This window comes from Miniopterus schreibersii (assembly GCF_964146895.1).
Source record: "Miniopterus schreibersii genome assembly, chromosome: 9".
NCBI lineage: Eukaryota > Metazoa > Chordata > Mammalia > Chiroptera > Miniopteridae > Miniopterus > Miniopterus schreibersii.
Window position 1 is genome coordinate 30,896,611 of NC_138118.1, and position 26,856 is coordinate 30,923,466.

The window sequence follows — 26,856 nt, forward strand, 5'->3', positions numbered from 1 at the left end:
TCCTAACTTTGTGAAGGAAAAAGACACACAAATTCAGGAAGCACAGAGAGTATTAAACAAGATGAGGCAAGAGGCCCACACCGAGACACATCATGCCAAAGGTTAAAGACAAAGAGAGAATCTTAAAAGCAGCAAGAGAAAGACAGTTACCAAAAAGGGAGCTCTCAGAAGACTGTCAGCTGATTTTTAAACAAATATTTCAGACCAGAGAGATTGGCATGAAATAGTTAAAGTGATGAAAAGCAAGGACCTATGACCAAGACTACTTTAGTAAACAAGGCTATCATTTGAAATTTGAAGAAGAAATAGTTTCCCAGGCAAGAAAGGGCATAAGGAGGCCGTTAACCACCAAACCAACATTACAAAAAATATTAAAGGGTCTTTTTGAAGAAGAAGGACAAGGAGAAACACAGGACCATAGTTGAAAGAATTAAATGACAATAAATACATACCTGTCATCAATCACTTTAAATGTACGTGCTCTAGTCAAAAGACATAGGGTAGCTTAATGGATTTTAAAAAAGAAATAAAACAAGGCCCATATACATGCTACCTAAAGGAGACCCACCTTAGAAATAAAGATACATACAGACTAAAAGTAAAGGGAAGAAAAAATTATTTCATAGTGATGGAAATTTAAAAAAACCTGGGGTAGCAATATTTATATCTGAAAAAAATATACTTTAAAACAAAGGATAAATAAGAGACAAAGAAAGACACTATATAAAGGTAAAGGGAGCAATTGTGCAAATAGATGACCTTTTTAAAAATATATCTTTATTGTTGAAAGTATTATAGATGTCCCAGTTAGGCCCCATTGACCCCTTCCTCCCCTCACACACTCCCCACCCCAGGCCTTCACCACACTATTGTCTGTGTCCATGGGTTATCCAAGTATGCATATAAATTCTTTGATTAATCTTTCCCCACCCACCCCCCACATTCCATCTGAGATTTGTCAGTCTGTTCCATGCTTCTATGTCACTGAATCTATTTAGTTCATCAGTTCATTATGCTCTTAGATTCCACATATAAGTGACATCATGTGATATTTCTCTTTCTCTGCCTTGATTATTTTGCTTAGCAAAATATTCTCCAGGTTGATCCATACTGTCCCAAAGGGTACAAGATCCTTCTTCTTTACAGCTGCATAGTATTCCAATTGTGTAAATGTACCACAGCTTTTTCATCCATACACCTACTGATGGGCACTTGGGCTGTTTCCAGATCTTAGCTATTGTAAATTGTGCTGCTATGAACATAGAGGGGCATATATTCTTGTTTTGTTTTGTTTATTTTTGTTTAAAATATTACAGTTGTCCTTTTTTTCTCCCCAGTGACCCATTCTACCCTGTCCCACTCCCCTCCCCAGTCCCTCTCCCCACCATTGTCCGTGTCCTTGAGTTGTGCATATATGCATATAAATTCTTTGGTTAATCTCTCCCCCTCCACCCACCCACCCTCCTCCATCATTCTGACATTCATCAGCCTGATCCATGCTTCCATGTCATTCAATCTACTCTGTTCATCAGTTTTATTATGTTCTTTAGATTCCACATATAAGCGAGATCATGTGATGTTTGTCTTCCTCTGCCTAGCTTATTTAGCTTAGCATAATATTCTCCAGGTCCATCCATACTGTCCCAAAGGGTACGAGATCCTTCTTTACTGCTGCGTAGTATTCCGTGGTGTATATGTCCCACAGCTTTTTTATCCACTCATCTACTGATGGGCACTTGGGCTGTTTCCAGATCTTAGCTATTGTAAACTGTGCTGCTATCAACATAGGGGTGCGTATATTCTTTCTGATTAGTGTTTCAGGATTCTTAGGATATATTCCTTGAAGTGGGATCAGTGAGTCAAAAGGTAACTCCATTTTTAATTTTTTGAGGAACCTCCATACTGTTTTCCATAGTGGCTGCACCAGTCTGCATTCCCACCAGCAGTGTACCAGGATCCCCCTTTCTCCACAGCATTGCCAGCACATGACATTTGTTGATTTGTTGATGGTAGTCATTCTGACAGGTGTGAAGTGGTACCTCACTGTGGTTTTAATTTGCATCTCTCTGATGATTAGTGACTGATCATTTTTTCATATGCCTCTTGGCCATCTTATGTCCTCTTTGAAAATGTGTCTATTATGTCTTTTGCCCATTTTTTAATTGGATTGCTTGTCTTCCCCTTGTTGAGTTGTATGAGTTCTTTGTATACTTTGGAAATTAACCCCCTATGAGATGTATCCTTGGCAAATATGTTCTCCTAACCATGTGGTTCCTTTGTATTTTGAGGATGATTTCTTTTACTGTGCAGAAGTTTTTAGTTTGATGTAGTCCCACTTGCTTATTTTTTTGTTTGTTTCTCTTGCCCTAGGGGATGCCTTGATGAAATTCTACTAAGTGACATGTCTGTTACTTTACTGCCTATGTTTTCTTCCAAGACTTTTATGGTTTCATGACTTACATTTAAATCTGTTATCCATTTTGAATTTGTCTTTGAGTATGGAGTGAATTGGTGATCTGGTTATAGTTTTGTGCATGTACCTGACCAATTTTCCCATTACCATTTAAGGAAGAGACTATCTCTACTCTATTGTATGTTCTTTGTCAAATATCAAATGACCACAATGATATGGGTCTATTTCTTGGGTCTCTGTTCTGTTCCACTGATCTACATGTCTGTTGTACAAATACCAGGCTGTTTTGATTACAGTGGCTTTGTAGTATAATTGGGGATCCGGGAAAGTGATCCCTCCGACTTTCTCATGATTTCTGTGGCTATTCCTGGTCTTTTTTCATTCCATATAAATTTTTGAAATATTTGTTCTACCTCTGTGAAATATGCTGTTGGTATTTTAATATGAATTGCACTGAATTTATAGATTGCTTTGGGTAGTATGGACATTTTAACAATATTGATCCTTTCAATCCATGAACGTGGTATATTCCTCCACTTGTTTATATCTTCTTCTGTTTATTTTTTCAGTGTCCTGTAGTTTTTTGAGTACAGGTCTTTTACATCCTTGGTTAAGTTTATACCTAGGTATCTTATATTTTTAGTTACATTGATAAATGGTATTTTTTTTTAGTTTCTCTTTCTGAGAGTTCATTGTTGGTGTCCAATATTCCATCAATTTTTGGGTGTTAATTTTATATCCAGCTACCTTGCTGAATTCATTTATCAAATCTAGTAGTACTTTGTTGGATTCTTTAGGGTTTTCTATGTACAATATCATGTCATCTGCAAATAATGACAGTTTTGCTTCCTCCTTTCCAATCTGGATACATTTACATTTTCTTCCTGTCTAATGGTTTTGTCGAGGACTTAGTACTATGTTGAATAAGAGTGGTAAAAGCAGATAAGCCTGTTTTGTTTCTAAGGGAAATGGTTTTGGTTTTGGACCATTGAGTATGATGTTCACTGTAGGTTTGTCGTATATGGCCTTCATTATGTTGAGGTATGTTCCCTCTATTCCAACTTTGCTGAGAGTTTTTATTAAAAGTGGGTGCTAGATTTTGTCAAATGCTTTTTCTGCATCTATTGATCATATGATTTTTGTCCTTCATTTTGTTTATGGGATGTATCACATTTATTGATTCATAAGTATTACACCAACCATGTATCCCCTGAATAAATCCCTCTTGGTTGTGGTGTATGATATTTTTAATATTTTGCTGGATCCTGTTTTCTAGTGTTTTGTTGAGAATTTTAGCGTCTATGTTCATCAGAGATATTGGACTGTAATTTTCTTTCTTTGTAGTATCTTTGTCTGTTTTTGGGATTAGGATGATGCTGGCCTCATAAAAACAGCTTGAGAATTTCTCTCCTCTTGAATCTCCGGGAGTAAATTGAGGAGAATACCTGTTAATTCTTCTTTGAATATTTGGTAAAACTCACCTGTAAATCCATCTGGTCCTAGACTTTTGTTTGCTGGGAGTTTTTTTATTACTAGTTCAATTTCATTAGTTGTTATCTGCTTATTCAGATTTTTTGATTCTTCACAGTTCAACTTTGGAAGATTATATGTTTCAAAGAATTTTTCCATTTTATCCAGATTGTCCAGTTTGTTGGCATATAGTTTCTCATAGTATTTTCTTTCTTTTTTTTTTTTTAAATATATCTTTATTGACTTCAGAGAGAGTAAAGGAGAGGGGGAGAGAGAGATAGAAACATCAATGATGAGAGAGTCATTGATTGGCTGCAGCCCGCAACCCGGGCATGTGCCCTGACCGGGAATCGAACCCCAATCGCCTGGATCCCTAGGTCAACGCTCAACCGCTGAGCCATGCCCTGCTTGGCTCTCATAGTATTTTCTTACAATCCTTTGTATTTCTGTTTGGTCAGTTGTTATATTGCCTCTTTTATTTCTGAATTTATTTATCTGGGTCCTCCCTCTTTGTTTCTTGGTGAGTCTGGCTAAAGGTTTATCAATTTTACTTATCTTCTCAAAGAACCAGCTCTCCATTTGATTGATCTTTTGTTTTGTTTTTAGTCTCTATGTCATTAATTTCTGCTCTGATCTTTATTTCCTTCCACTTCCTCAGGGCTTTTCTCACTGTTCTCTTTCTAATTCTTTTTGTTGTTTTGTTAAATGGTTTATTAGACCTTTTGTTTCTTAAAGTATGCCTGTAATGCTATGAACTTTTCTCTCAGGACTGTTTTTGCTGTGTCCCATAGGTTTGAAGTTCTGTTTTATCTTCTTTTTTTTCCCGGAAGATTTTGATTTTCCCTTGATCTCACTGGTAACCCATTCATTGTTTTATAACATGTTATTTAGTCTCCATGTGTTTGAATATTTTTGAGTTTTTTATACTAGTGGTTTCTAGTTTCATGCCATTGTGATCTGGGAAGATGCTTGATATATTTGTCTTCTTAAACTTGTAGAGACTTGTTTTGTGCCCTATCATGTCTATTTTTGAGAGTGTTCCATGTGCACTTGAGAAGAATGTGTATTCTGCTGCTTTGGGATGAAATGTTCTGTAAATGTCAATTAAGTCCATTAGATCTACCGCATCATTTATCATCTCTGTTTTCCAGTTAATTTTTTATCTTGATGATCTGTCCAATGATGACAGTGGTGTAATAAAGTCCCCCACTATGATTGTGTTGCTATTGATCTCCCCCTTAACGTCCACCAAGAAATTTTTTATATATTTAGATGCTCCTATATTTGGTACATATATATTTATAAGGGTTATTTCCTCTTGTTGGATTGATCCATTTAGTATTATGTAGTGACCTTCTTTGTCCCTCATTATGGTCTTTATTTTGAAGTCTATTTTGTCAGAAATAAGTATTGCTACTCCAGCTGTTTTTTGTTTGCATTTGCATGGGATATTTTTTTTCCATCTCTTCACTTTTAGCCTGTGTGAATCTTTTGCTCTCAGGTGGGTCTCTTGTAGACAGCATATTTATGGTTCATGTTTTTTTATCCATTCAGCTACACTATATCATATATATATATATATATATATATATATATATATATATATATATATCTTTATTGATTTCAGAGAGAGGAAAGGAGAGGGAGAGAGATATAGAAACATCAATAATGAGAGAGTCATTCATCGGCTGCCTCCTGCACGCCCTTGACTGGGGATCAAAGCCTGCAGCCTGGGCATGTGCCCTTACCGGGAATTGAACCCTGATTGCCTGGATTCTAGGTCAATGCTCAACTGCTGAGCCACACCCAGCTGGGCTATGTATGCTATATTTTTTTGATTGGAGCATTTATTTCATTTACATTTAAAGTTATTATTGATATATACTTACTTAACACCATATTTTTCTTTTATGCCTATGTGCCTTTCTCTCAATATTTCTTCCTCTTAAAGCTGTCCCATTAGCATTTCTTGCAATGCTGATTTGGTGGTACTGAATTGCTTTAGCCTTCTTTTGTCTGGGAAGCTCTTTATTTCACAATCAATTTTGAATGATAACATTGCTGGACAAAGCAGTATTGGTTGCAGGTTCTTGCTTTTCATTACTTTGAGAACTTCATGCCACTCCCTTCTGGCCTGAAGTGTTTCTGTTGAGAAATCTGCTGTCAGCCTTATGGAGGCTCCCTTGGAGGTCACTGTTTGTCTCTGTCTTGCAGCCTGTGATATTCTCTCTTTGTCCTTAACATTTTCCATTTTGATTATGATGTATCTTGGAGTGACTTTTTGTTCCCATGGTTTGGAACCCTCTGTGCTTCATGAACTTGTGTGACTTTCTCCACCAGCTTAGGAAAGCTTTCTGTCATTATTTCCTCCACCAAGTTCTCTACCCTTTGCTCACTTTCTTCCTCCTCTTATACCCCTGTGATGCAATTCTGGTTTCACTTCCTGTTTTCCCAGAGTTTCCTTAAACTGTCCCCATGCTTTTTAAGTCTTTTTTCCTTCTGCTGCTCTGATTGAGTGATTTTTTTCCTACCTTATCTCCTGCTTGATTCACTTATTCTACTTCTGCTTCATTGAGCCTGCTTTTAATTCCTTTCAGCATATTCTTGATATCAGATGCAGTATTCTTCATCTGTGCCTGGTTCTTATTTATCCTATCTATATCTTTGTCATGCTTTCACTAAGTTCCTGGACCCTCCCATTAAGTGTCTTTGGTTCTCATTAATTTTCTTGGTCATCTTTATAACCATTACTCTGAACTCTATTTCTGGTAATTTCCTTAACTCCATCTCATCAAGGTCTTTTTCTCATGATTTTTCCTTTTCTTTAGTTTGGGGGTTGTTTCTTTGTCACCCCATTTAGTTATTTCTTTCCTTTTGTTCCTATGTTTAAGATAGAACTACTATGACACCCCATCTTTATGGGGTGGCCTTATGCAGTAAGTGCCCTGAGGGACATGGTGGTAAAGGCTCCTTGAACTTCTGAACTGAATGCTCTGGTAATGTCCCTTTCGTTGGTTATGTGGACTTTCCTTTTGTGACTGGGAGCTGGTTGTCATTGGCCTGTTCATGGGTGTGATTGACTTTCATCCCACAGAATTAAGCTTAACAGGATGGATCCAGGTGGAGATGGGAGTGCACATCCTATCCTCCCTTTGAATTGGGTGATATAGGATCTCAAACCTCATGAGGGGAGCTAGCTCTTTGCCTTCTAACTCAGCAGTGCCATGTCAGAAGTCCTTAAGGGAGGCTCTGAAGGGGGTCATACCAGATGCCCCCTCTGGAATATTTCCCCTTTCCCCTGTGTGGCTTCCCCAGCAGGGATGTACAGGCAGATCTTGGAGGAAGAGACCAAGGCTGCCTCCCTCCCCTTGAGGTGTCACCTGCCTTTGGGAGGAGAGAGAGAGAGAGAGCTACTCACTTCCTTCTATCTCTGCAGGGCTCTGCCAGAGGCCTTGTTGGAGTGCTCTGATTGAGTCAATTCCAATGTTCAAGCTCTACTTTGCACCCCATTCCCCCAGTGGATATGAGATTAGCAGAGATTTGCCAGCAGAATCTAGGGATGCTAGTCTAATCCAACCTTTGATTGAGGTGGTGAGGGCCCTTAGCCCTCAAGAGGGGAGATACGTACTCTCATTTAAGAGCCATGCCAGAGCTCTGGAAGTGAAGCTCCTAGGGAGACACACCAGATTTCACAGTTTTGATTTGTAACCCCTTTACCCTGGGAGGCTACACCTGCAGGACAGTGTAGGTGGGGCTTGGAATAATAGATCATGGCTGCCCCTGCTGCTTGGGGTATCACTGGCTCTTGTAGGGGTTGAGGGAGAACTTGTCATCCCCCTGTCTCCTTGCAGCTCAATGCCAGAGGCCCTGATGTAGACTTCCAAGGGTGTGGCTCCAGATGCCCCAGTTCTGACCTGCAATTCATCTTCCCTTTTAGTCTGCACTTGGTTGGTAGTGTGGACAGGTTTTGGCAATGCAAATCCAGTGTCCCCTTGTTGGGAGTAGCACAGAAACTTGACCCTCAAGAAGGGAGCAAGGTGCTTGCCCTACAGCTCATTGGAACCCCACTAGAGCCCTTGAAGGAAGATTCCTAATGGGTCACACCAGATTTCACAGTTCTGATTTTTGACCCTTTTTCCCAGCAGGATAGTGCAGGTGGGGTTTGGAGTGATAGCACAAGTCTGCCCCTCTGTTTTGGGTTCCTCTTGCTCTTGTGGGGCAATGCCTTAGTAAAGGCCCCTGAAGAGGAGTTCCAAAGAACCAGTTCTGGTTTGCATAAGGGCTGTGTGGATCTTCCCTTGGCTTGTGGTGCAGACAGGTTTTGGAATGCAAATTCAGGCTTTGGGAATGCAAATTCAGGCAGCCCCTTTTTGAGGGTGGCACAGGACCTTAGCAGGTTAGTTAGCTGCTAGCTTTCTAGCTGGGGTAGCCCAGCCAAAGATCCTGAAGGGAAGTTTGCAAGTGCACACCTCTCCCTTATTCAGCAGCTTCCTGTAGCCTGAGGCCCTTCCCAGGGAGCCTCTCTTGGGGATGGTGCCTTCTTTTGGGGATTGTACCTGCCAACCCCGTGGGAGGGGGCAAGATTGGTTCTTATTCCCCAGCCACTCAGTTCAATGTTTGCTGAGCCTGTCTATAGTTTCTCCAGAGGAAAAAGCACTGTTCAATTCCCTTTTCAATATAGCCTACAGTTCTTTATGCCAGGCTCAAGCTTGGTAGGGTTGTATCGCCAGAATTTGGAGGACAGGGTTAGTGCACTTTCTCCATCTGGTGCTGTAAGAATAGAAGTGCTGGACCCTGGGAGAGGGCATCTGGGGACAGTGTGGGACATTGGCTCAGGACTGGGACCTCAGAAGCCTGCCTTCCCAATCTCCAGCGCTATACCATCCTGATCATCTCCTTCTGGCTTCCACATGCCAAGTCTCCTTCCTTTCACCAGAGCCCCAAGTGAGTGCCCAAGAGCGAGTCCCTGTGTGGTGGCCTTTACAAAAAACACCCAAAATTCAGGCAGACTCCCTCCCCTTTTCAGTGGGCCAATTCCCCACTTATTTTTTGCTACCAAATGTTATGCAGGCTCTTCTTTCAGGCTCTGGTGTTCTGGGTTGGAGGTCCTGGTGTGGAGTTGAGTCCCCTCTTTCCTCTGGGGGGGGGCTTTTGCAGCCATAGTATTTCTCTAGCTAAAGCCACTGCCCCTGGGTACAAGGACTAGCCCTTCCTGTGCCTCTGCCCCTCTTATCTGTCTCTGTGTAGCTCCTTTTTTACAGTCGTTGTATATAATACACCTGTTCAGGTGTCTTTCTATTGTTAATTCAGGTTAATTGTTCTAAGTTTTAGCCCTATCTTTGGTTCGGCACTGAAAGCAGGTATATGTTGCTTTTACCTATTCTGCTGCCATCTTTCTCTCTCCATTTCAGTCATTTTTTTCAAGATATAAGTCTTATAAACATTGATGCGCCCAACATAGGAGCTCCTAAAGTAAATCTTGATAGAGTTAAAGGAAGAGGTTGAGAGTAATACAGTCATACTAGGGGACTTTAACACCTCATTGGCATCAATGGTTAGGTTTTTGAGACAGAAAATCAACCAGGAAACAGCAGCCTTAAATGACACATAGATCAAATGGATTTTAATTGATATCTTCAAAGCATTTCACCCCAAAGCAGCAGAATATACATTCTTTTAAAATTCACATGGAACATTCCCTAGGATAAACCACATGTTAGGACAAAAAAATAAGTCTCAATAAATTTAAGAAGATTTAAATCATTTCAAGCATCTTCTCTCACTGTAATGGTAAAAAACTAAATCAATAACAAGAAGAAAACTGCAAAACACACAGACACATGGAGAGTAAGTAACATGTTACTAAACAATGAATAGATTAATAATGAGATCAAGGAAGAAATCAAAAGATACTTTGAAACAAATGAAAATGAGAATACAACAACCCAAAATCAAGGGATACAGCAAAAGCATTTTTAAGAGGAAAATTCATGGCATTACAGGACTACTTCAAGAAAAAAGAAAAACCTCAAACAATCTAACTTTACATTTAAAAGAACTAGAAAAAGAACAACTCACGAAGCCCAAAGCGAGTAGGAGAAAAGTAATAAGAAAGATCAAAATAGAAATATATAAAATAGAGACAAACAAATACAAAAGAGCAATTAACCCAATAGCTGGTTCTTTGAAAACATAAACAAGATTGACAAACATTTATCAAGTCTCATCAAGAAAAAGAGAGGACCCAAATAAATAAAATCAGAATTGAAAGAGTGGAAGTAACAACGGACTCCACAGGCATACAAAGAAAATTCTATAAACTATAAGAAAATATTATAAACAACCATATGCTAAGAAATTGGAAGAAAGAGAGATATTCTTAGAAACATACAATGTTCCAAAACTGACTCAGGGAGAATCAGAAACACTAAATAGACCAATAACATCTAATGAAATTGAAGCAGTAATCAAAAACTCCCAGGAAACAAAAGACATGGACCAAAGGCTTCACAGGTGAATTTTACCAAATATTCAAAGAAGAACACACACCTATCCTTCTCAAACTAATCCAAGAAATCAAAGAGAAAGGACTACTAAGCTCATTTTACAAAACCGGCATTATTCTAATTCCCTAACCAGATAAAGACACTATAAAGGAAAAAATTATAGGGCCATATCGCTGATAAACATAAGTGCTAAAATACTCAACAAAATATTAGCAAACTGGATCCAGCAATACATTCAAAACATCATACAGAATGATCAAATGACATTTATTCCAAAGAAGTAAGGTTGATACAATATCTGCAAATCAATAAATGTAATACACCATATAAACAAAATAAAGGGTGAAAAATCACATGATCATGTCAATAGATGCAGGAAAAGCATTTAATAAAAGCCAGCACCCATTTATAATAAAAAATCACAGTAAAGTGAGAATAGAGGGAGCATACTTCAACATAATAAAAGCCATATATGATAAACCCACAGACAACAACCTACTCAATGGGTAAAAACTAAAAGTGTTTTCCTCAAAATCAGTAACAAGAAAGGGATGTCTGCTCTCACCAGTCTTATTCGACATAGTACTGGAAAACCTAGCCACAGTGATCGGACAAGAAGAAGAAATAAAAGGCATCCAGATTTGAAAGGAAGAAGTAAAACCATCACTATTTGCAGATGACATCATACTGTATATAGAGAACCCTTAATGTTCCACCAAAAACCTACTAAAACCGGTAAATGAATTCAATAAAGTAGCAGGATACAAAATAAATATCCAGCAATTTATTGCATTTTTATACACTAATAATTGACTATCAGAAAGAGAAACTAAGGAAACAATCCCATTTACAATTGCATAAAAAAATACACCTTGGAATAAATTTAGCCCAGTATGTAAAAGACCTCTAGGTGGAAAATTATGACACTGAAGAAAGAAATTAAGGAGATACAAATAAGTGAAAGCATATACTGTGTTTATGGATAGGAAGAATTAACACCATTAAAATGTCCATACTATCCAAAGCAATCTATACTTGCAATGCAATTCTTATTAAGGTACCAATGGCATATTTAACAGAACTAGAACAAATATTTCAAAAATTTATTTGGAACCACAAAAGACCCCTAATAGCCACAGCGATATTGAGAAGGAAGAACAAAGTTAGAGGGATGGTGCTACCTGATGTCAAACTATAGTATAGGGCCATAATAATCAAACAGCATGGCACTGGCATAAAAAAAGAGACATATAGATCAATGTGACAGAACAGAGTCCAGAAATAAAGCCACGCCTTTATGGTCAATTAATATATGACAAAGGAGGCAAGAACATACAACAGGATAAAAATAGTTTATTCAATAAGTGTTGTTGAGGAAATTGAAGAGATATGTGCAAAGAAAAAAAGAAAAAACTAAACCACCTTCTTACACCATACTCAAAAATAAACTCAAACTGGATTAAAGACTTAAATGTAAGTCTCGAAGCCATAAAACTCCTAGAACACGTAGGCAGTAACATCTTGGACATTTCTCATAGTAATATTTCTTTCTAGTATGTCTCCTAGGGCAAGGGAAACAAAAGAAAAAATAACAAATGGGACTACATCAGGCTAAAAGGTTTTTGCACAACAAAGGAAACCATTAACAAAGTGAAAAGACAATCCACTTAATGGGAGAACATATTTGCCAATGATACATCTGATAAAGGGGTTAATATCCAAAATTTATAAACACTTATACAACTCAACACACACACACACACATCCAATTTAAAAATTTGAACCTGAATAAACACTTCAGAGGACATACAGATGGCCAATAGACATATGAAAATATTCTCTAAGTCACTAATTATCAAAGAAATGCAAATTAAAACCACAGTGAGATATCACTTCACATCTGTCAAAATGGCTATCATCAATAAATCAACAAATAACAAGTGTTGGCAAAGATAAGATTAAAAAGGGAACACTTGTGCATTGTTGTTGGGAACACAGATTGGTGCAGGCAATGTGGAAAACAGTATGGAATTTCCTCAAAAAGTTAAAAATAAATTTGCCTATGACCCAGCTATTCCAATTCTGGGAATTTATCTGAAAAATCCAAAACACTAATTCAAAAGAATATATGCACCCTTATGTTCATTGCAGCATTATTTTATGATAGCCAAGATTTGAAGGTAGCCCAAGTGCCCATCAGTAAATGAGTGGATAAAGAAGCTGTGGTACATTTACACAATGGAATACTACTCAGCCGTAAGAAAGAAGGAAATCTTATTGTTTGTGACTGCGTGGGTGGACGTGGGTAATATTATGCTAAATGAAATAAGCCTATCAGAGAAAGACAAGTACCATATGATTTCACTTATATATGGAATCTAAACAAACAATATAATAATTGTTTAATGAACAATATAAACAAAATAAAAACAAACTCATTGATACAGAGAACAGACTGACAGTGTCAGAGGGGAGGGTGTTGAGGGGCTGGATGAAAAAGGTGAAGGGGTTAAGGAAAGAAAAACAAAATCTCATAGACACAGAAAACAGTATGGTGATTACCACAGGAAAAGGGGGTGTGGAGGTAGAAGAGGTTAAGGGGTGGGGGTAAATGGTGATGGGAGGACACTTGACTTTGGGTGCTGAACACGTAATACAATATACAGATGATGTATAATAGAATTGTACACCTGAAACCTATATAATTTTATTAACCAATGTCACCCCAATAAATTCAATAAAAATTAAAAGAAAAAAAAAATGTTTCTCTGGAAAAGTCTTCAATGGGAGGCTTTCTTATCAAGATAGCTTTCAGAAAAATTTTAAGTCTCTTTTTCATATATAGGTTTAGAATTTAGTAAGAGTTAGAATACCAAAGATACATGTTTTTAAAGATTTAATGATAAGCTTTAAGTGGGAGAGATAGCACTCTGAATAAATGATTAAAAAGTATTTTCTTAGAACATTTTATCCTAGCCTATCAATCTCTGTATTTCCCAACAATTGTTTACACCCTGACACACATTTTCACTTAAACAATGCACAGAACCAAAATACTGCATTTGGCCATCATGAGACTGTGCATCACTTGGCAAAAATCTGAAATGTCCTATTAATTTTAAAAAGAAGATAATTGCTGTTTTAAATAAAATTGTATATATTTATTATAAGTACCAAATTAAGCAAATTACATCAGACTTCCTAATCCACTGATCAATATAGTAAATGTAATATACCCAGAACTTGAAAAACTTTACAATCCTTCAAACCCAGGGTGGATATAATATTTTGCTGTTGTTTGCTTAGTCCTTCCACTCTCAACATAATTTTTCTAGGTTTGGTGATCTAAAGAATCAAAAAGAAATTAGCTAAGATCAAACAATGTTATGACTTGAACACTTTGAAGTAATAACTTTACATTTGAGAACTAGTAGATGATTTGAAATTTTTGTCAGTCATTAAGTGAATTTTTTAAAACCCCTGTTGGTGGAGGATGCAGACTTTAATGTCTTCTCCAATAGAGTTAATGAACTAAATGGAAACTATCTCATTAATTTCTTGAACCTCCTAGTGAGGCAAGAAAAGGTCATTCTCATCTAATTGCTGGAAAAACTGAAGAACTAGTAGATGTAACTGTACTCATTTAGAAAGGAAAATTATAGCCTTTATATACCCTAAGATGGGATATGAATGTTATTGCATACGCACATATCCTCTCCCTTATTTTTAAGGACTCAATACCTGTTTCTTAGAGTATACATATAACCTTGGATCTTGCTCCTGTACCTTCTGGCAGAGAAAATTATTGCTTCATGGCCTGGCAGGGTAGCCCCCTTTTTAATTTACTTTTAAATAGCCTTTCCCTAATCCATGCAATCTAGGATCAGGCCAATCACGAATATTCAGCAAATTTCTTTTTTCTTTTTATTCTATAGATTTTTTAACTGTAAAAACTTAGTCCCTGGCCTTGTGGCTCAGTTGGTTGGAGCATCTTCCAGTGCACTGAAGGGTTGCGGCTTCAATTCCTGGTCAGGGCACATGCCTAGGTCTTGGGTTCATTCCCCAAGGGATGCATATGAGAGATATTTGATCGATGTTTCATATTGATGTTTCTCTTTTTTTCTCTCTCTTTCTCTCTCCCTCCTTCTCTCTCTAAAAATCAATAACTATACATTTGGGTGAGGATTAAAAAAAACACCAAAATCTCAGGAAATAATTCTTTGGGAATTTAAAAAATATTGAGGCACTAATTGGGAATTTAAAAAATTAAATTTATCTGTAGTTCCATAAAAATGAATTTGAGCCCTGGCTGGGTGGTTCAGTTGGTTGGAGCCCGATGGGTACACCAAAAAGACTGCAGGTTCGATTCTCAGTCAGAGCACATACCTGGGTTGCGGGTTCCATCCCCAGTCAGGGCTTGTACAGGAGGCAACCAATGGAAGTTTCTGTCTCACATCTGTTTCTCTCTCTCTCCCTTCCTCTCCCTCTAAAATCAATAAAAACATATCCTTACATGAGGATTAAAACAAATTAAATTGACATTTCACTTAGAAATTATAAACCATCATATAGTTTTTATTTCTTCTGAATTTGTTTTGGAAAGAGTGTTTCACTTGAATGGAAATGTCCTCAAGTTACTCCAGTGCTACTGTAGGATTAATTTTTCTAGGTTAAAGGAATGCCAGAGTTAAGTGCTTTATATATATTCCTTTTATTAAAAAACCCAAATCATTATGTTTTTTAATGGATTTAGGACATCCCAAAATAAACTAGGAAAATGTAACATCATTTCAGTATTACAAACATAGGGCTCTGTGTAATGAATGTGATATGACAGTGAAATATTCATTTTTAAGCTTTAAACAGGGAAAGCTTTACTTTGGGATAGCCAGTAGAAATGCAATATGTAAATTAACCCATACTATCTGTATGCTGATTGGCTTAAATTTCCCTGAGTGTCACATTCTCATCACCTAACAATAAGGTATTTTATTGCTGTCTGGAGATCAAACTATTACTGTAAAGAAGACCTTTATTTTTTCTGTTTCATTAACAGATTATTATAAAGCAATAAGCATGGGTGAGGAGAAGCAGACGTTTTATATTGGGAATTAATGAAAGCAAGTCTGCTATTTTTTTGGAAGTGGGGAGCTGTTGTTTAAAATCTTTTATTACCCCCACAGACAAAATTCTTCTGAAATGGTAAAATAAAGGAATGCATGATTCCAGAGGCATCCCTAAAGTGACAGGTGTCAGGCAGTGTGGTGTGCTGTGGTATCATTCTGTGACAGGCACCTCCAGAGAGAGATGTTATTGGACAGCCCCCAGAGTCGATGGGAGAGGGCTGTTCTCAACCTTGAGTCTTGTCTTCTCATATAAACGATTTTATATGAGACCTTGATTGCATTGTGATAAAGTGAATTTATGAAAACATTAAAGCAAATGAATTTAAAAAATTAAAGCATGCATATTTATCAATAAAGCAGGGCAAGCAAATCTATACATCTAGTTTATGAAGCACAGACAGGCTCTCATCTAATCTGAAGAGTGAGTGGGATGGGGGTTCTGCCTTATATACCCTCTTGTCTATAAATTAAAAAAATTTCTCTGCCAGATATCCTGGTACAGGTTAACTCTGTTATGGTTTTCCAGCAATTTATGAGAAGTGCCTGGTAACTTTTTCTTGACAAACCCAAGACCTCTAACTTCACTGTTCACACAATGGGCACTCTTCTCTTCCCCTCCTCCCTGCTGTTTTAACAGCTTCAGGATGATTGCACTAAGTAGTCTCTCCCGTTTGTTTGAATTGAGATTCCTTCTCTTCCCCTTCCCTTTCCCCCTCCTCTCCTGCATTCTTTTGTGAGGAGAGGTTTTAACCCTTTCCTCTCAAGGTAAGGTCCTGCTACAAGAGGCCTGCAAAGTTTTTTGGCTTTTTAAACTTTCCTGCCTCAGTTTCCCTATTCCTTCTGCCCTGAAACTTTTCTAGCCTGTTACTATCCTGTAACAACTGGACATTTTGGACGAGTGTAAATTTTATGTATTCATTGTATCCTTAGTATTTTTATTCCATGATAACAAAGGGGAAAAAGGGAAACACATGCACTACTGCTTTGACATCACCAACCTATTGGTAAGTTGTACTTGCAAGAAGGAAAAAGAAAGGCTGTTGCTCCGTGGGGTGAAATGCGAGAAATAGTTATTTAAAATTTTTGTAGATTCCTAAGTCATATTTGTTAAGGTAGAACGGATCTAAATCATTTTGCAGTTGTCAACTTAGCTTTAGCTTCTCTCTACTTAACGCATATTTGTGTGCATTCGAGAAAAGATGACTAACGAAGCCACACTTAACTGCACTTTAAAAAAAATATTTCTTTCTCTCTCTTTATCCTCCAACCACCACCACCACCACCCAGTAAATTTAAAGGTCAGCGGCAAAGCGCCGAACCACTCTAAAAGAGAAAAGAAGGAAATATTCCGGGAATGCGGAGGTTCGGGAAGACGAGGAGGGGCGGGCGCTCGGGCAAGGCTGCTCCTCGGGAGCTGCCCCAAGGCAGGGTGGGCCTGAGGTCCCGAGCGACCCTTTCCTGCCCCCTCTTCAAACGCGTTAACGGGTGAGGTTCAGAAGCAACCGCAAGGATACGAAAGCCTAATTTTGCCAGTCCGACAGGACAGGGCAGTCCTAGACTTCGCCAGTTCGGTGAACGGGTGTGGGCCCGTAGCCCCCGAGGTCCCGCCGCCGCGGCCCCTGCGTTAGGAGGGAGACTGTGCCGCTGCGACAGGGGAGGACGCGGCTGGAGCTCCAGCAGCCTCCAGCGCGCAGGCGCCGCCGAGCCCTGCTTGGAAGCTCAGTCAAAGCACTAAGGCAAAAATAAAAAAATAAAAAAATTCAGCAATCTATAGAAAGAAGAAGCTATAGTCTGTCGGGACACCCAACACCAACAGGTAGGAGGACATACTCTTGGTTAAGTTTGTGGGGAGGAGGGTCCACAGTGTTGATGAAACTGCAGGTTCACCAAGAAAGCGCTCATCCTCCAAACCCCAGGTGGTGTGTTGTGTTTGTTTTGTTAACAATAAATGGCATAATGGAAGTACATTCGGACAATGCATCTTCAGTAGGGCTGATTCTAAGCTCCATTTCTGGAAAGCGTTGCAAGACTGAGGAATATCAGACTGCGAACCGCCGGAAACAGTTCCCTTGCAGCACAGAAACAATCTTCTCTCCCCATCTTCGCGTATGTAATGCATGTCTCTCTCCCCTCCTCCACTCCCCATTATAAATACAGGGGTGGCGGATTTCAGGTTTCGTAATGTTGCATGATGAGATCGGTATTTACCCGGGGATGTACCAGTGGGGAAATTAAAATCATCGAAGCAGTTTCGCCTGGGCTACCATCAGCATATTCCGGGCAAGTGAAAAGTCGCAAAGGAAACATGCTTGGTGGGCATAACATAGGAAGGCGATTTCCCCGGTATGGTTCCCAGGCACCTAGAGGAAAATGTGTATTTTGTTTTAAAATGAAGCCACTTTCGATTTGCAACGAAGATGACCAGTGTAAATGGAAAGGCTTAATTGGCCAAGAAATATTATAGGGTTCATGTTAAATTTATTTGTATCCAGGATTTACAAATGGAAGTGCATTATTCCTCTGGGTATGTTTTCCTGGCCAATATTTACATTAAACATTTTTAATAATCATGTGTGCTTAAAAGAAAAGATTTGCCAAAAATGGGGTGGGGTGGGGGTGGGGGAGACAAAAGATTAAATCACATCAAATCCTGGCATAATTTCCTATTACTTTAGAAATCTAATGTTGAAATTATACTTTAAAGAATCAACAAATACACTTATAATATGCAGTATGAATAGTGACACTTGAGTTAACAGACAAATATTTTGCAAGGGATCCATATCAATAGGGAAGCTGCCTATAAAATACTGACAGATACTAATACACCTCAAATAATAGTCTCCTCTCTGTCTTCTATTATCAGTCTTGTAGATTCCGTTGCAACACTAGTGACTAATTCCTGGACTGGCATATTTTATGATTGTGGAACATTATTCCTTTTGTCCTAAAGGTAGCTAATAAAATGTATGTTCTCCAAAATAGGAACATTTTTAAGTTTATCTAGCTCAGAAAACTAAGCAAGCCAATTCTCTGAAATCTCAAGCAAAAATACTGAAGCAAATAATATTTCAAAATTAAAACTTTGTTTACTTCCCCATAAATCAACAGCTTTATGTTAACACTACCTCACATCATTGCCTGTTAACTTAATACCTGATAGCTCTTGTTTTTGTTTTTGTTTTCCAGATATTCTGATGGCAAATCAAATGGAAGAAAAGAGGAAGCATGACAGCACATTGGATCAGTTCTCTTTTTGGATTACATTTTCAGTAAAATGTATGGATCTATATTTTCCTTGTCTGTCTAGATCATGAGACTTGACTAAGGCTGTATCTTTATCCTCCGTCTATCTATGGCGAACTATAGCCATGCAGCTGACAACGTTTTGCAAAATCTCTCTCCTCTAACAGCCTTTCTGAAACTGACTTCCTTGGGTTTCATAATAGGAGTCAGTGTGGTGGGCAACCTTCTGATTTCCATTTTGCTAGTGAAAGATAAGACCTTGCATAGAGCACCTTACTACTTCCTGTTGGACCTTGGCTGTTCTGATATCCTCAGATCTGCAATTTGTTTTCCATTTGTATTCAACTCTGTCAAAAATGGCTCTACCTGGACTTATGGAACTCTGACTTGCAAAGTGATTGCCTTTCTCGGGGTTTTGTCCTGCTTCCACACTGCTTTCATGCTCTTCTGCATCAGTGTCACCAGATACTTAGCTATTGCCCATCACCGCTTCTATACAAAGAGGCTGACTTTTTGGACGTGTCTAGCTGTGATCTGCATGGTGTGGACTCTGTCTGTGGCCATGGCGTTTCCCCCAGTTTTAGATGTGGGCACTTACTCATTCATTAGGGAGGAAGATCAATGCACCTTCCAACACCGCTCCTTCAGGGCCAATGATTCCTTAGGATTTATGCTGCTCCTTGCTCTCATCCTCCTAGCCACACAGCTTGTCTACCTCAAGCTGATATTTTTTGTCCATGATCGAAGGAAAATGAAGCCAGTTCAGTTTGTAGCAGCAGTCAGCCAGAACTGGACTTTTCATGGCCCTGGAGCCAGTGGCCAGGCAGCTGCCAATTGGCTAGCAGGATTTGGAAGGGGTCCTACACCACCTACCTTGCTGGGCATCAGGCAGAATGCTAACACCATGGGCAGAAGAAGGCTATTGGTCTTAGATGAATTCAAAATGGAAAAAAGAATCAGCAGAATGTTCTACATAATGACTTTTCTCTTCCTAACCTTGTGGGGCCCCTACCTGGTAGCCTGCTATTGGAGAGTTTTCGCAAGAGGGCCTGTAGTACCCGGGGGATTTCTAACAGCTGCTGTCTGGATGAGTTTTGCCCAAGCAGGAATCAATCCTTTTGTCTGCATTTTCTCCAACAGGGAGCTGAGGCGCTGTTTCAGCACAACCCTTCTTTACTGCAGAAAATCCAGGTTACCAAGGGAACCTTACTGTGTTATATGAAGGAGCATCTGTAAATCTTTAGCCTTCTGAAACACTGACCTTCTCTGTTAAGCAATTGTGGCCTGTAGCCATATCTTGAGAAGAAAATCAAGAATGGGATTAGCGGTAATAAGGGTTTGGGATATACTCTGCAGTCTTTGTAATTGTTCACCTATAATCCTATTTTAAATCTCAGAGTGATCCTGCTGACTGCCCATGAAGGTTTGTAATTAAGAAAGGACTGAACCACTGCCCTAAGTTTTTTTATGTGGTTGAAAACTAGATAATGAAATTAGCAGGTGCTAAGTATCAGTATTAAATGCTGTGTATATCACTACTTACGAAAAAACATTAAAAAAAACCCAATTAGCATTGGACATCTTAATAAATTAAGTTGACTTGAGGTAAATATGTTGATAAAAACTAACTTTAGAAGTTTGAAGACTTTAAAACATTTCTATTATTGTTTTGCAAAGACTAAAATATTTGTTTTGCAAAGATTAAAATATTAAAGTACTGTAATCCACTAAAGATATACAATGAATTATTGGATTATCACACTTTTTAAAAACCACTTTGTAAGTTTAGAGGAGCATTCCAAAGCAGTATATTGGTTCCAATTAGAGTTTACTTTTTTTATTAATACATTACTATTACTAAATACCACTTTCCTTACGTACTAGTTAAATTGCTAGCATTGAGCTATATTATGTACTTTTTGTTGATTTGGTACAAAATTTTTCCAATCTATTTTTATTTGGTCTGGAAGGCAACATTAATGGTACCAACCGGTCACAATTGAGCTGTTCTGATAATTCAGAATAAACACATGTTGCCTTAAAGAGTTATCTAGTATCTTTCATCTTATTTAGCATTGGAGCAAATAGTCAAGGTAAATCAAATCAATAACTGGTCATGATCATGTATCTGGAAGTACATGGAAGATCATGAACACTTTCTTTCCTTTTTCCTCACATGGCTTAAAAGTTAAGGTGCACATCATTGGGATAATGAGATTGTGTTACTCATTCTAGTGTGTTCTAAGCAAGTAGTTGATGTATGTTTATATTTTAAATCAGCTGTCAAGGGGAGGCTGCAGCCTTAGTATGACAACCTGCACAATTTATAATAAGTGTTTATTCTATGGAAGGCAAGTCTTGCTTATGCTTTCTGCACATTCAGTGTATTGGTCATTTAAATTATTTCAGATTTAACTTGTAAAAGCTTTAATATGATTTCTGGTATTTTAGAAATAGAGTCTGTGATTCTCATTCTTTAAGATACGGATGTGTGAATTTCAATATAAAGTTGTATTTGCGAAAACTTAACTGTGTAGACTGTTATTTTCTTGGAATAAGTTTTATAGTTTTTTACAATTAACTTTTTTTTTTTAACCTGGAAAGCAAGCACAAACTAAGAATACTAGTATTAATATGGGTTTGGTTTTTGACTTTTGTTGCTTATAATAATTTAGAACTGGAAATGCATGAATGATAGGGAGCATAAAGCTGGTAAACCAACAAATTATATTATCTGTAAAAGCATTATTTGATAGCTTATTATAATTATCTTTTTATTTTTATTTTTTAAATATATCTTTTTTGATTTCAGAGAGAGGAAAGGAGAGGGAGAGAGACAGAAACATCAATGATGAGAGAGTCATTGATCGAGCCCACAACCCGGGCATGTGCCCTGACCGGGAATCAAACCCTGATTGCCTGGATCCGAGGTCGAAGCTCAACCGCTGAGCCACACCCGGCTGGGCTCTGTACAGACATACCTTTTTAGTTGGTTGGTTCAGAATTTTTATATAAATATTAGGTTTTAATTTGGGGCAGAGCAGAAATTTGGGGTTCTAAACATTTAGCTTGTAAGAAGAATGGTTTATAATAATGTTATGACAAAACCAGACAAGTTATTGTTTTTCATTATTTTTATTTGTTTAGGGGGTTTTTGTACTAGAAAAATAAGTTTAGGAATAATGGAACAGAATTTTTTATTACTATAGTATATTTGTAAAGAGAATGTAAATATAAATAAGGAAAAATAACTGAAATGCCTCAGTGATATATATAACTATTCAGTTTGCTTATATAAGGACAACTGAAGCTGTGATTTAGTGAGGACTCTGACCTCATTCTTACTTTTTACCAAAGTTGATTGGATATGAAACAAAGTTTAATGTACAACATTGGGTTGACTCTAGCAATAAAGTCCCCTTCGTGGTATTAAAATCATTACCCAGTATACTACAATAAAGGAAATGTTGTCAAAAGGATATTCTGTCCAACTCAAAAAAATTACAGTAGAGATGTAATTACAATGATTATAGAGAGCTTTGCGTAGAGGTTCAAATATCACCAGCAAGCGGTAGAAAATTCAGCAATGATCTTGAGGACAGAGAGATCAATCACCATGTTGTGTTGTTAATACTATACACAAAATAACAACAAAACATAGGTGTTAAGTTCCCCCATATCCCGACTGTCCACTTCCACAAAAGAGCTATTTCAGTTCCTTCCAGAAACCTGGAGGTATCTTTTCTTCCATTTTTATACCTTCCTGTAAGTTAGCATGAGAATGCCTGGGTAAAGGAAGGCACAAAGATGCCCACTCCCAGGGGGACTCCTATGGTGCTCAAGCAAAGATGAGAATAACCTGTGTAACATTACATAAAAAAGCTGAAGTATGCCACTCCTTCAACTTTTTTAGTTTCCCTTGTTGGAGATATACAACAAAACCCCCTAATCTCCTCCTTTCAGCTGAAAAGTTTGTCCTCCAAAATTCACTTCTATTGCAAATACAATTAAACATATTTACAATTATAGAGACATATTCCTTTTCAGCCATGTAATAGAGTTGTGTTGCAACGGGTGTTACTGTAGGACAGTTGCAAGTGGAACCAAAAATCTTCACTTATATATATTCGCCATTATATAAGTTTACTTTCTACCATTTTTTATTTTATTCCACCAGTATCATAGATTGTATTGTTAACAAAAAGGACCCAACTTATATTAGTTTCATATGAAAAAAAGAAAGAAGATAATAAGTGGTAATGTTTCAAATACTGGCTAAACACATTAATTTAAGCAGATGGTTATCAGAATTGTGATTTAGGATTCCAAAATCTTGTGAGTTTGTTTTTCTATGCAAAATACATCACTTTCATGTTTGTATTCTCTTACAAATGTTTTGAATGGAAGTTGCAGATTCTACTAAGATAACTTTATTGCTGACATTTTTATTGTTGTTCTTAACTGGGGGCATGCTAGTGTTCTGTGACTTTCGCAATTCTCTCAGAAACTTTTTACACTGTATTGAAATGATAGAACTGATTAATTTTGAGGCACAACTTCCTAATTAGTCTATATAGTGGTCAAAACGAAAATGTTATGTGTAAATGACAGGATTATTACTTTTTTTTTTTTTTTTTACATCAGTTGAAACAGTCAAATAAGTTAAAAGAATACTAAGAACTGGAGAAATGGAGAAAATATTTGGGGGCTAATTCTTTTTGCCTTATTTACAGTATAACAGGCTCTAAAATATACTGAAATCAAGGAGCTTTAACTTTATAAAAGTATTATATAAATAAGATCTGGTTTTTAAAATAGAGAAGGAGCTTTTACATCATCTCCTTTTGTCAAAGGGATAATGTCCATTAGCTTGCTCAAGCCCTTTTGATTATGAAGATTTTAAAGCCATTTTTTCTCCCACCAAATCAGGGAGTTTATTATACAAGAACTGAAACCTTGAAAGGCCCTGGAAGAAAGCAAGAGAATATGTTTCCCTCTGAGTGATTATAGAAAAAGGCCTCAAAGAAGCCACAGGTGGTTTGGGAATTAGAATTATTCACACCTGGCATTCATAGCCACCCCTCTTACACCCCTCCCCTCCTCCATCACCTCCTGGTGCCCTAGGACAACATCATCCTCAGAAAGACAGGTGTTCAAGTTTGGCATGGAGACAGAACACAGTTCCCTTTTTTTTCTCTGTGTTTGGAAAATAATGAATTCTTGACACAAATATTAAAATTGAAACTGTAATGCATGTCTTGATTTATGGGATTTTGAATAGACAATAAAATAACACGTAACTTTATATGGATAGTCAAGATCATGAGGTGAAGAAGTAAATCATTTTGTTTTCTCCGTGAAAAAAAAAGATGTTGAGAGAATTAATTTTGTCCAGGGGAAAAAAAGACCTTTTGATCATTTTTAAAATGTTTTTATTTATTTCAGAGAGAGGAAGGGAGAGGGAGAGAAATAGATACATCAGTGATGAGAATCATTGATTGGCTGCCTCCTACATGTCACCTACTGGAGATTGAGCCCACAACCTGGGCGTGTGCCCTTACTGGGAATCAAACCACGACCTCCAGGTTCATGGATCAATACTCAACCACTGAGCTGGGCTTTGATCATTTTTAGTAAGCATTTTTACTTAGCCATCATTCAATAATCATTTACTGCATGTATGTTCTTGGGCAGGTTACTTAACCTTAAATGCCTCATCAATGAAAAGGGGATTTACACACATCCTGGGGTTAATGAGCAGACTCAGTAAGTGCATCTTTCTGAAGCCATTAACAGAGAGCCTAGCATCTTAAATGCTGCTTTTTATTGGCTCTCTCATACTTTGCCATCTAGCAGCAGACACAAATTATGAGACAATGTGATAAGTACTGTAACAGAGATACGTTAGATAAATGTTAAAGAAACACAGACAAGCAATTAAGTGTGAAGATGGGGGAAGGAAGGTGAGATTGAATTTAGTATTGAAGGAAACTTTAATTTTATCTGTTTAACAAGGTTAGGAAAACCATTTCAGATAGAGAAAATAAAAAGAGATTTGAAAGCTCAGGGTGTGTTCAACATAGAGATCACTAATCAGAGACATTTAATGTGGTGTGGCTGCAACTTTTGTACCTGGAAGGGGGGGACCAACGTGGCAAAGAGGTTAAAAACATAAGACTTGGAAGTTTAAGTACTTCTTCTGTTTGTTACTAGCTTTATAATCTTAACCAAGTTAATTCAACTCTTTGAATCTCAATTTGCTTATCTGTAAAATGGGGGAGTAGGTAGTAGCAAACACTACTTTTAAAGATTTGTTTTGATGAGATGATAATAACTATTATTAATTAAGTACTTACTATATATCAAAGACCTATTCTAAATATTTTTCATTTATTATCTCATTTGATTATCACCATAAGTAGATGCTATTAAGTAGAAATCGAAGCACAGAGAAATTAAGTAACTTGCACAAGTTAGTTATAAGCAAATCATGGATATAAAGCACTTAGCAGGATACCCAGCCCAGAGTGAACATTCAGTAAATGTTGGCTGTTGTTGTGGTTGCTGCTGTTGTTGATTTTAACAAAATAACTGAAGAATATTAGAGATTAATGGGAGCTGAAGTGACTGAGCAGAAACAGAGTTCCAGCTTTCAGACTTCAACTCCAACTTTCTGTTCTCCCTCTTTTATCACTGAGAAACTAAAGGAAGCAAAGAGTAGTTGGTTGCCTAATACCCCTCTCTGCTTCCACATAGGATCATATTACCAGAGAATCAGAACCCATCTGTTCTTTCAAATGACTTCTTGGAAGAACATTGCTCAATATATCACTCAAATTTTAAAAGTGGGCTACACATTTTATACCAGGTGCAGAGTTTTACCTATATCTGGCTCATATTCTTCAGTTCTAAATCAGTTTTGTCATAGTCTATATAAAATGGAGATTTTAAGTGGATGATTAACTATACTCTCAGTACAGTCTTTTCATGGAGTCTGCTGTCAAGTCTCCCTTTAAAGGCCCACCTTCCAGGATCACCATTTCCAGCCATATCCCAATTATTTATACTTATTTCCCTACTCTGAAATCTCTCCAGAGCCTTCTGTAACTCTAGCATTCATAATGCTATATAGTAAGGGGATGGTTAATGGAGACTATAATAGCAGAATTACCTCATGAGTCCTCTTTGCTTAGTATTTATCCATAAATCTGGTCTTCACACTTTTCTAATCATAGTCAATTGTTTACCCACATGGCCATCCTTCACTGCATTTTTTAAAGCTGTTATTTTGCCCATGTGAACCCCCATACATTCTTTCCAACTGAGCTCTTTCTATTTGAGCTCTTAATTTATCAGTAATTTGTACCAAGGAGGTTCCATCTTCTAATTTAGAGTGATAGCCAGTGCCATTCCTCCACTCCAATTTGGTGATATTTGTGGTCTCAGTAAACATAGTTTCTGTTTAATTATCCTGTGAGGTGTGGAAAATCATGCCAACCTGGGTGTCAGGAGCTGTGAACTGCTGACCAATTACAGGCCATTGTCAATTCACTTGACCTTTCAGTTCCCTAAACTGTATAACAAAGGGGTTAATCTCTAAACTTCTTCCAGCTTGAAAAAAAATCTGTGTCCATCTGGGTCACTGATGTCCCCGGGACATTACTGACATAGTTATTTCTAACAAACATAGCTTCTGACTGCTGACACTAATACACTGAGATCTACTTCCTAGGTTCCTCCTTAAGCAGTAATAGACCCAAGCTGATCCTAGCTTGTTGATATCAAACACTACAGAATATCTATTCTATATTAAAATACTCTTTCACTGGGTTTCTGTTTTATTCATGTGCTGACTTCATAGTAGCACTTTTCATTTTAATCAAACTTTAAGCCCTGCTTCCATTTGAAATTACCAAATTATGGATATTTATGGGCACTTTTATGTTCTATTCTCATTTCTAAATAATTTATGTATATTTTTTAGAGAGCACCAAATTCCTGTTTCAAATAAATTAAACAAAATTTAGGAAGATACTACTTCCACAGTTTGCAATTATAGAATGATCCATCTTTGAACAGACACTTAATAAGCATG

General features: G+C 37.5%; 1 protein-coding gene across 5 annotated transcripts in view; it reads left to right on the forward strand.

Moving 5' to 3' along the window:
- GPR85 (G protein-coupled receptor 85) overlaps positions 1-21,282 on the forward strand; it is a 78,826-nt gene extending 57,544 nt beyond the window's left edge. The window contains exons 1-3 of one of the 5 annotated variants that reach the window (XM_081146707.1): positions 17,217-17,331; positions 17,503-17,621; positions 18,705-21,282. In XM_081146707.1, coding sequence (XP_081002833.1) covers positions 18,871-19,983 — 1,113 coding nt within the window. In that variant the 5' untranslated portion in view covers positions 17,217-17,331; positions 17,503-17,621; positions 18,705-18,870 and the 3' untranslated portion in view covers positions 19,984-21,282. Of the gene's footprint in view, positions 1-16,939; positions 17,332-17,502; positions 17,622-18,704 lie in introns of those variants that run through there. The other 4 variants (XM_081146708.1, XM_081146709.1, XM_081146710.1 and 1 more) reach the window with 4 other exon arrangements.
- The last annotated feature ends 5,574 nt before the right edge of the window (positions 21,283-26,856 follow it).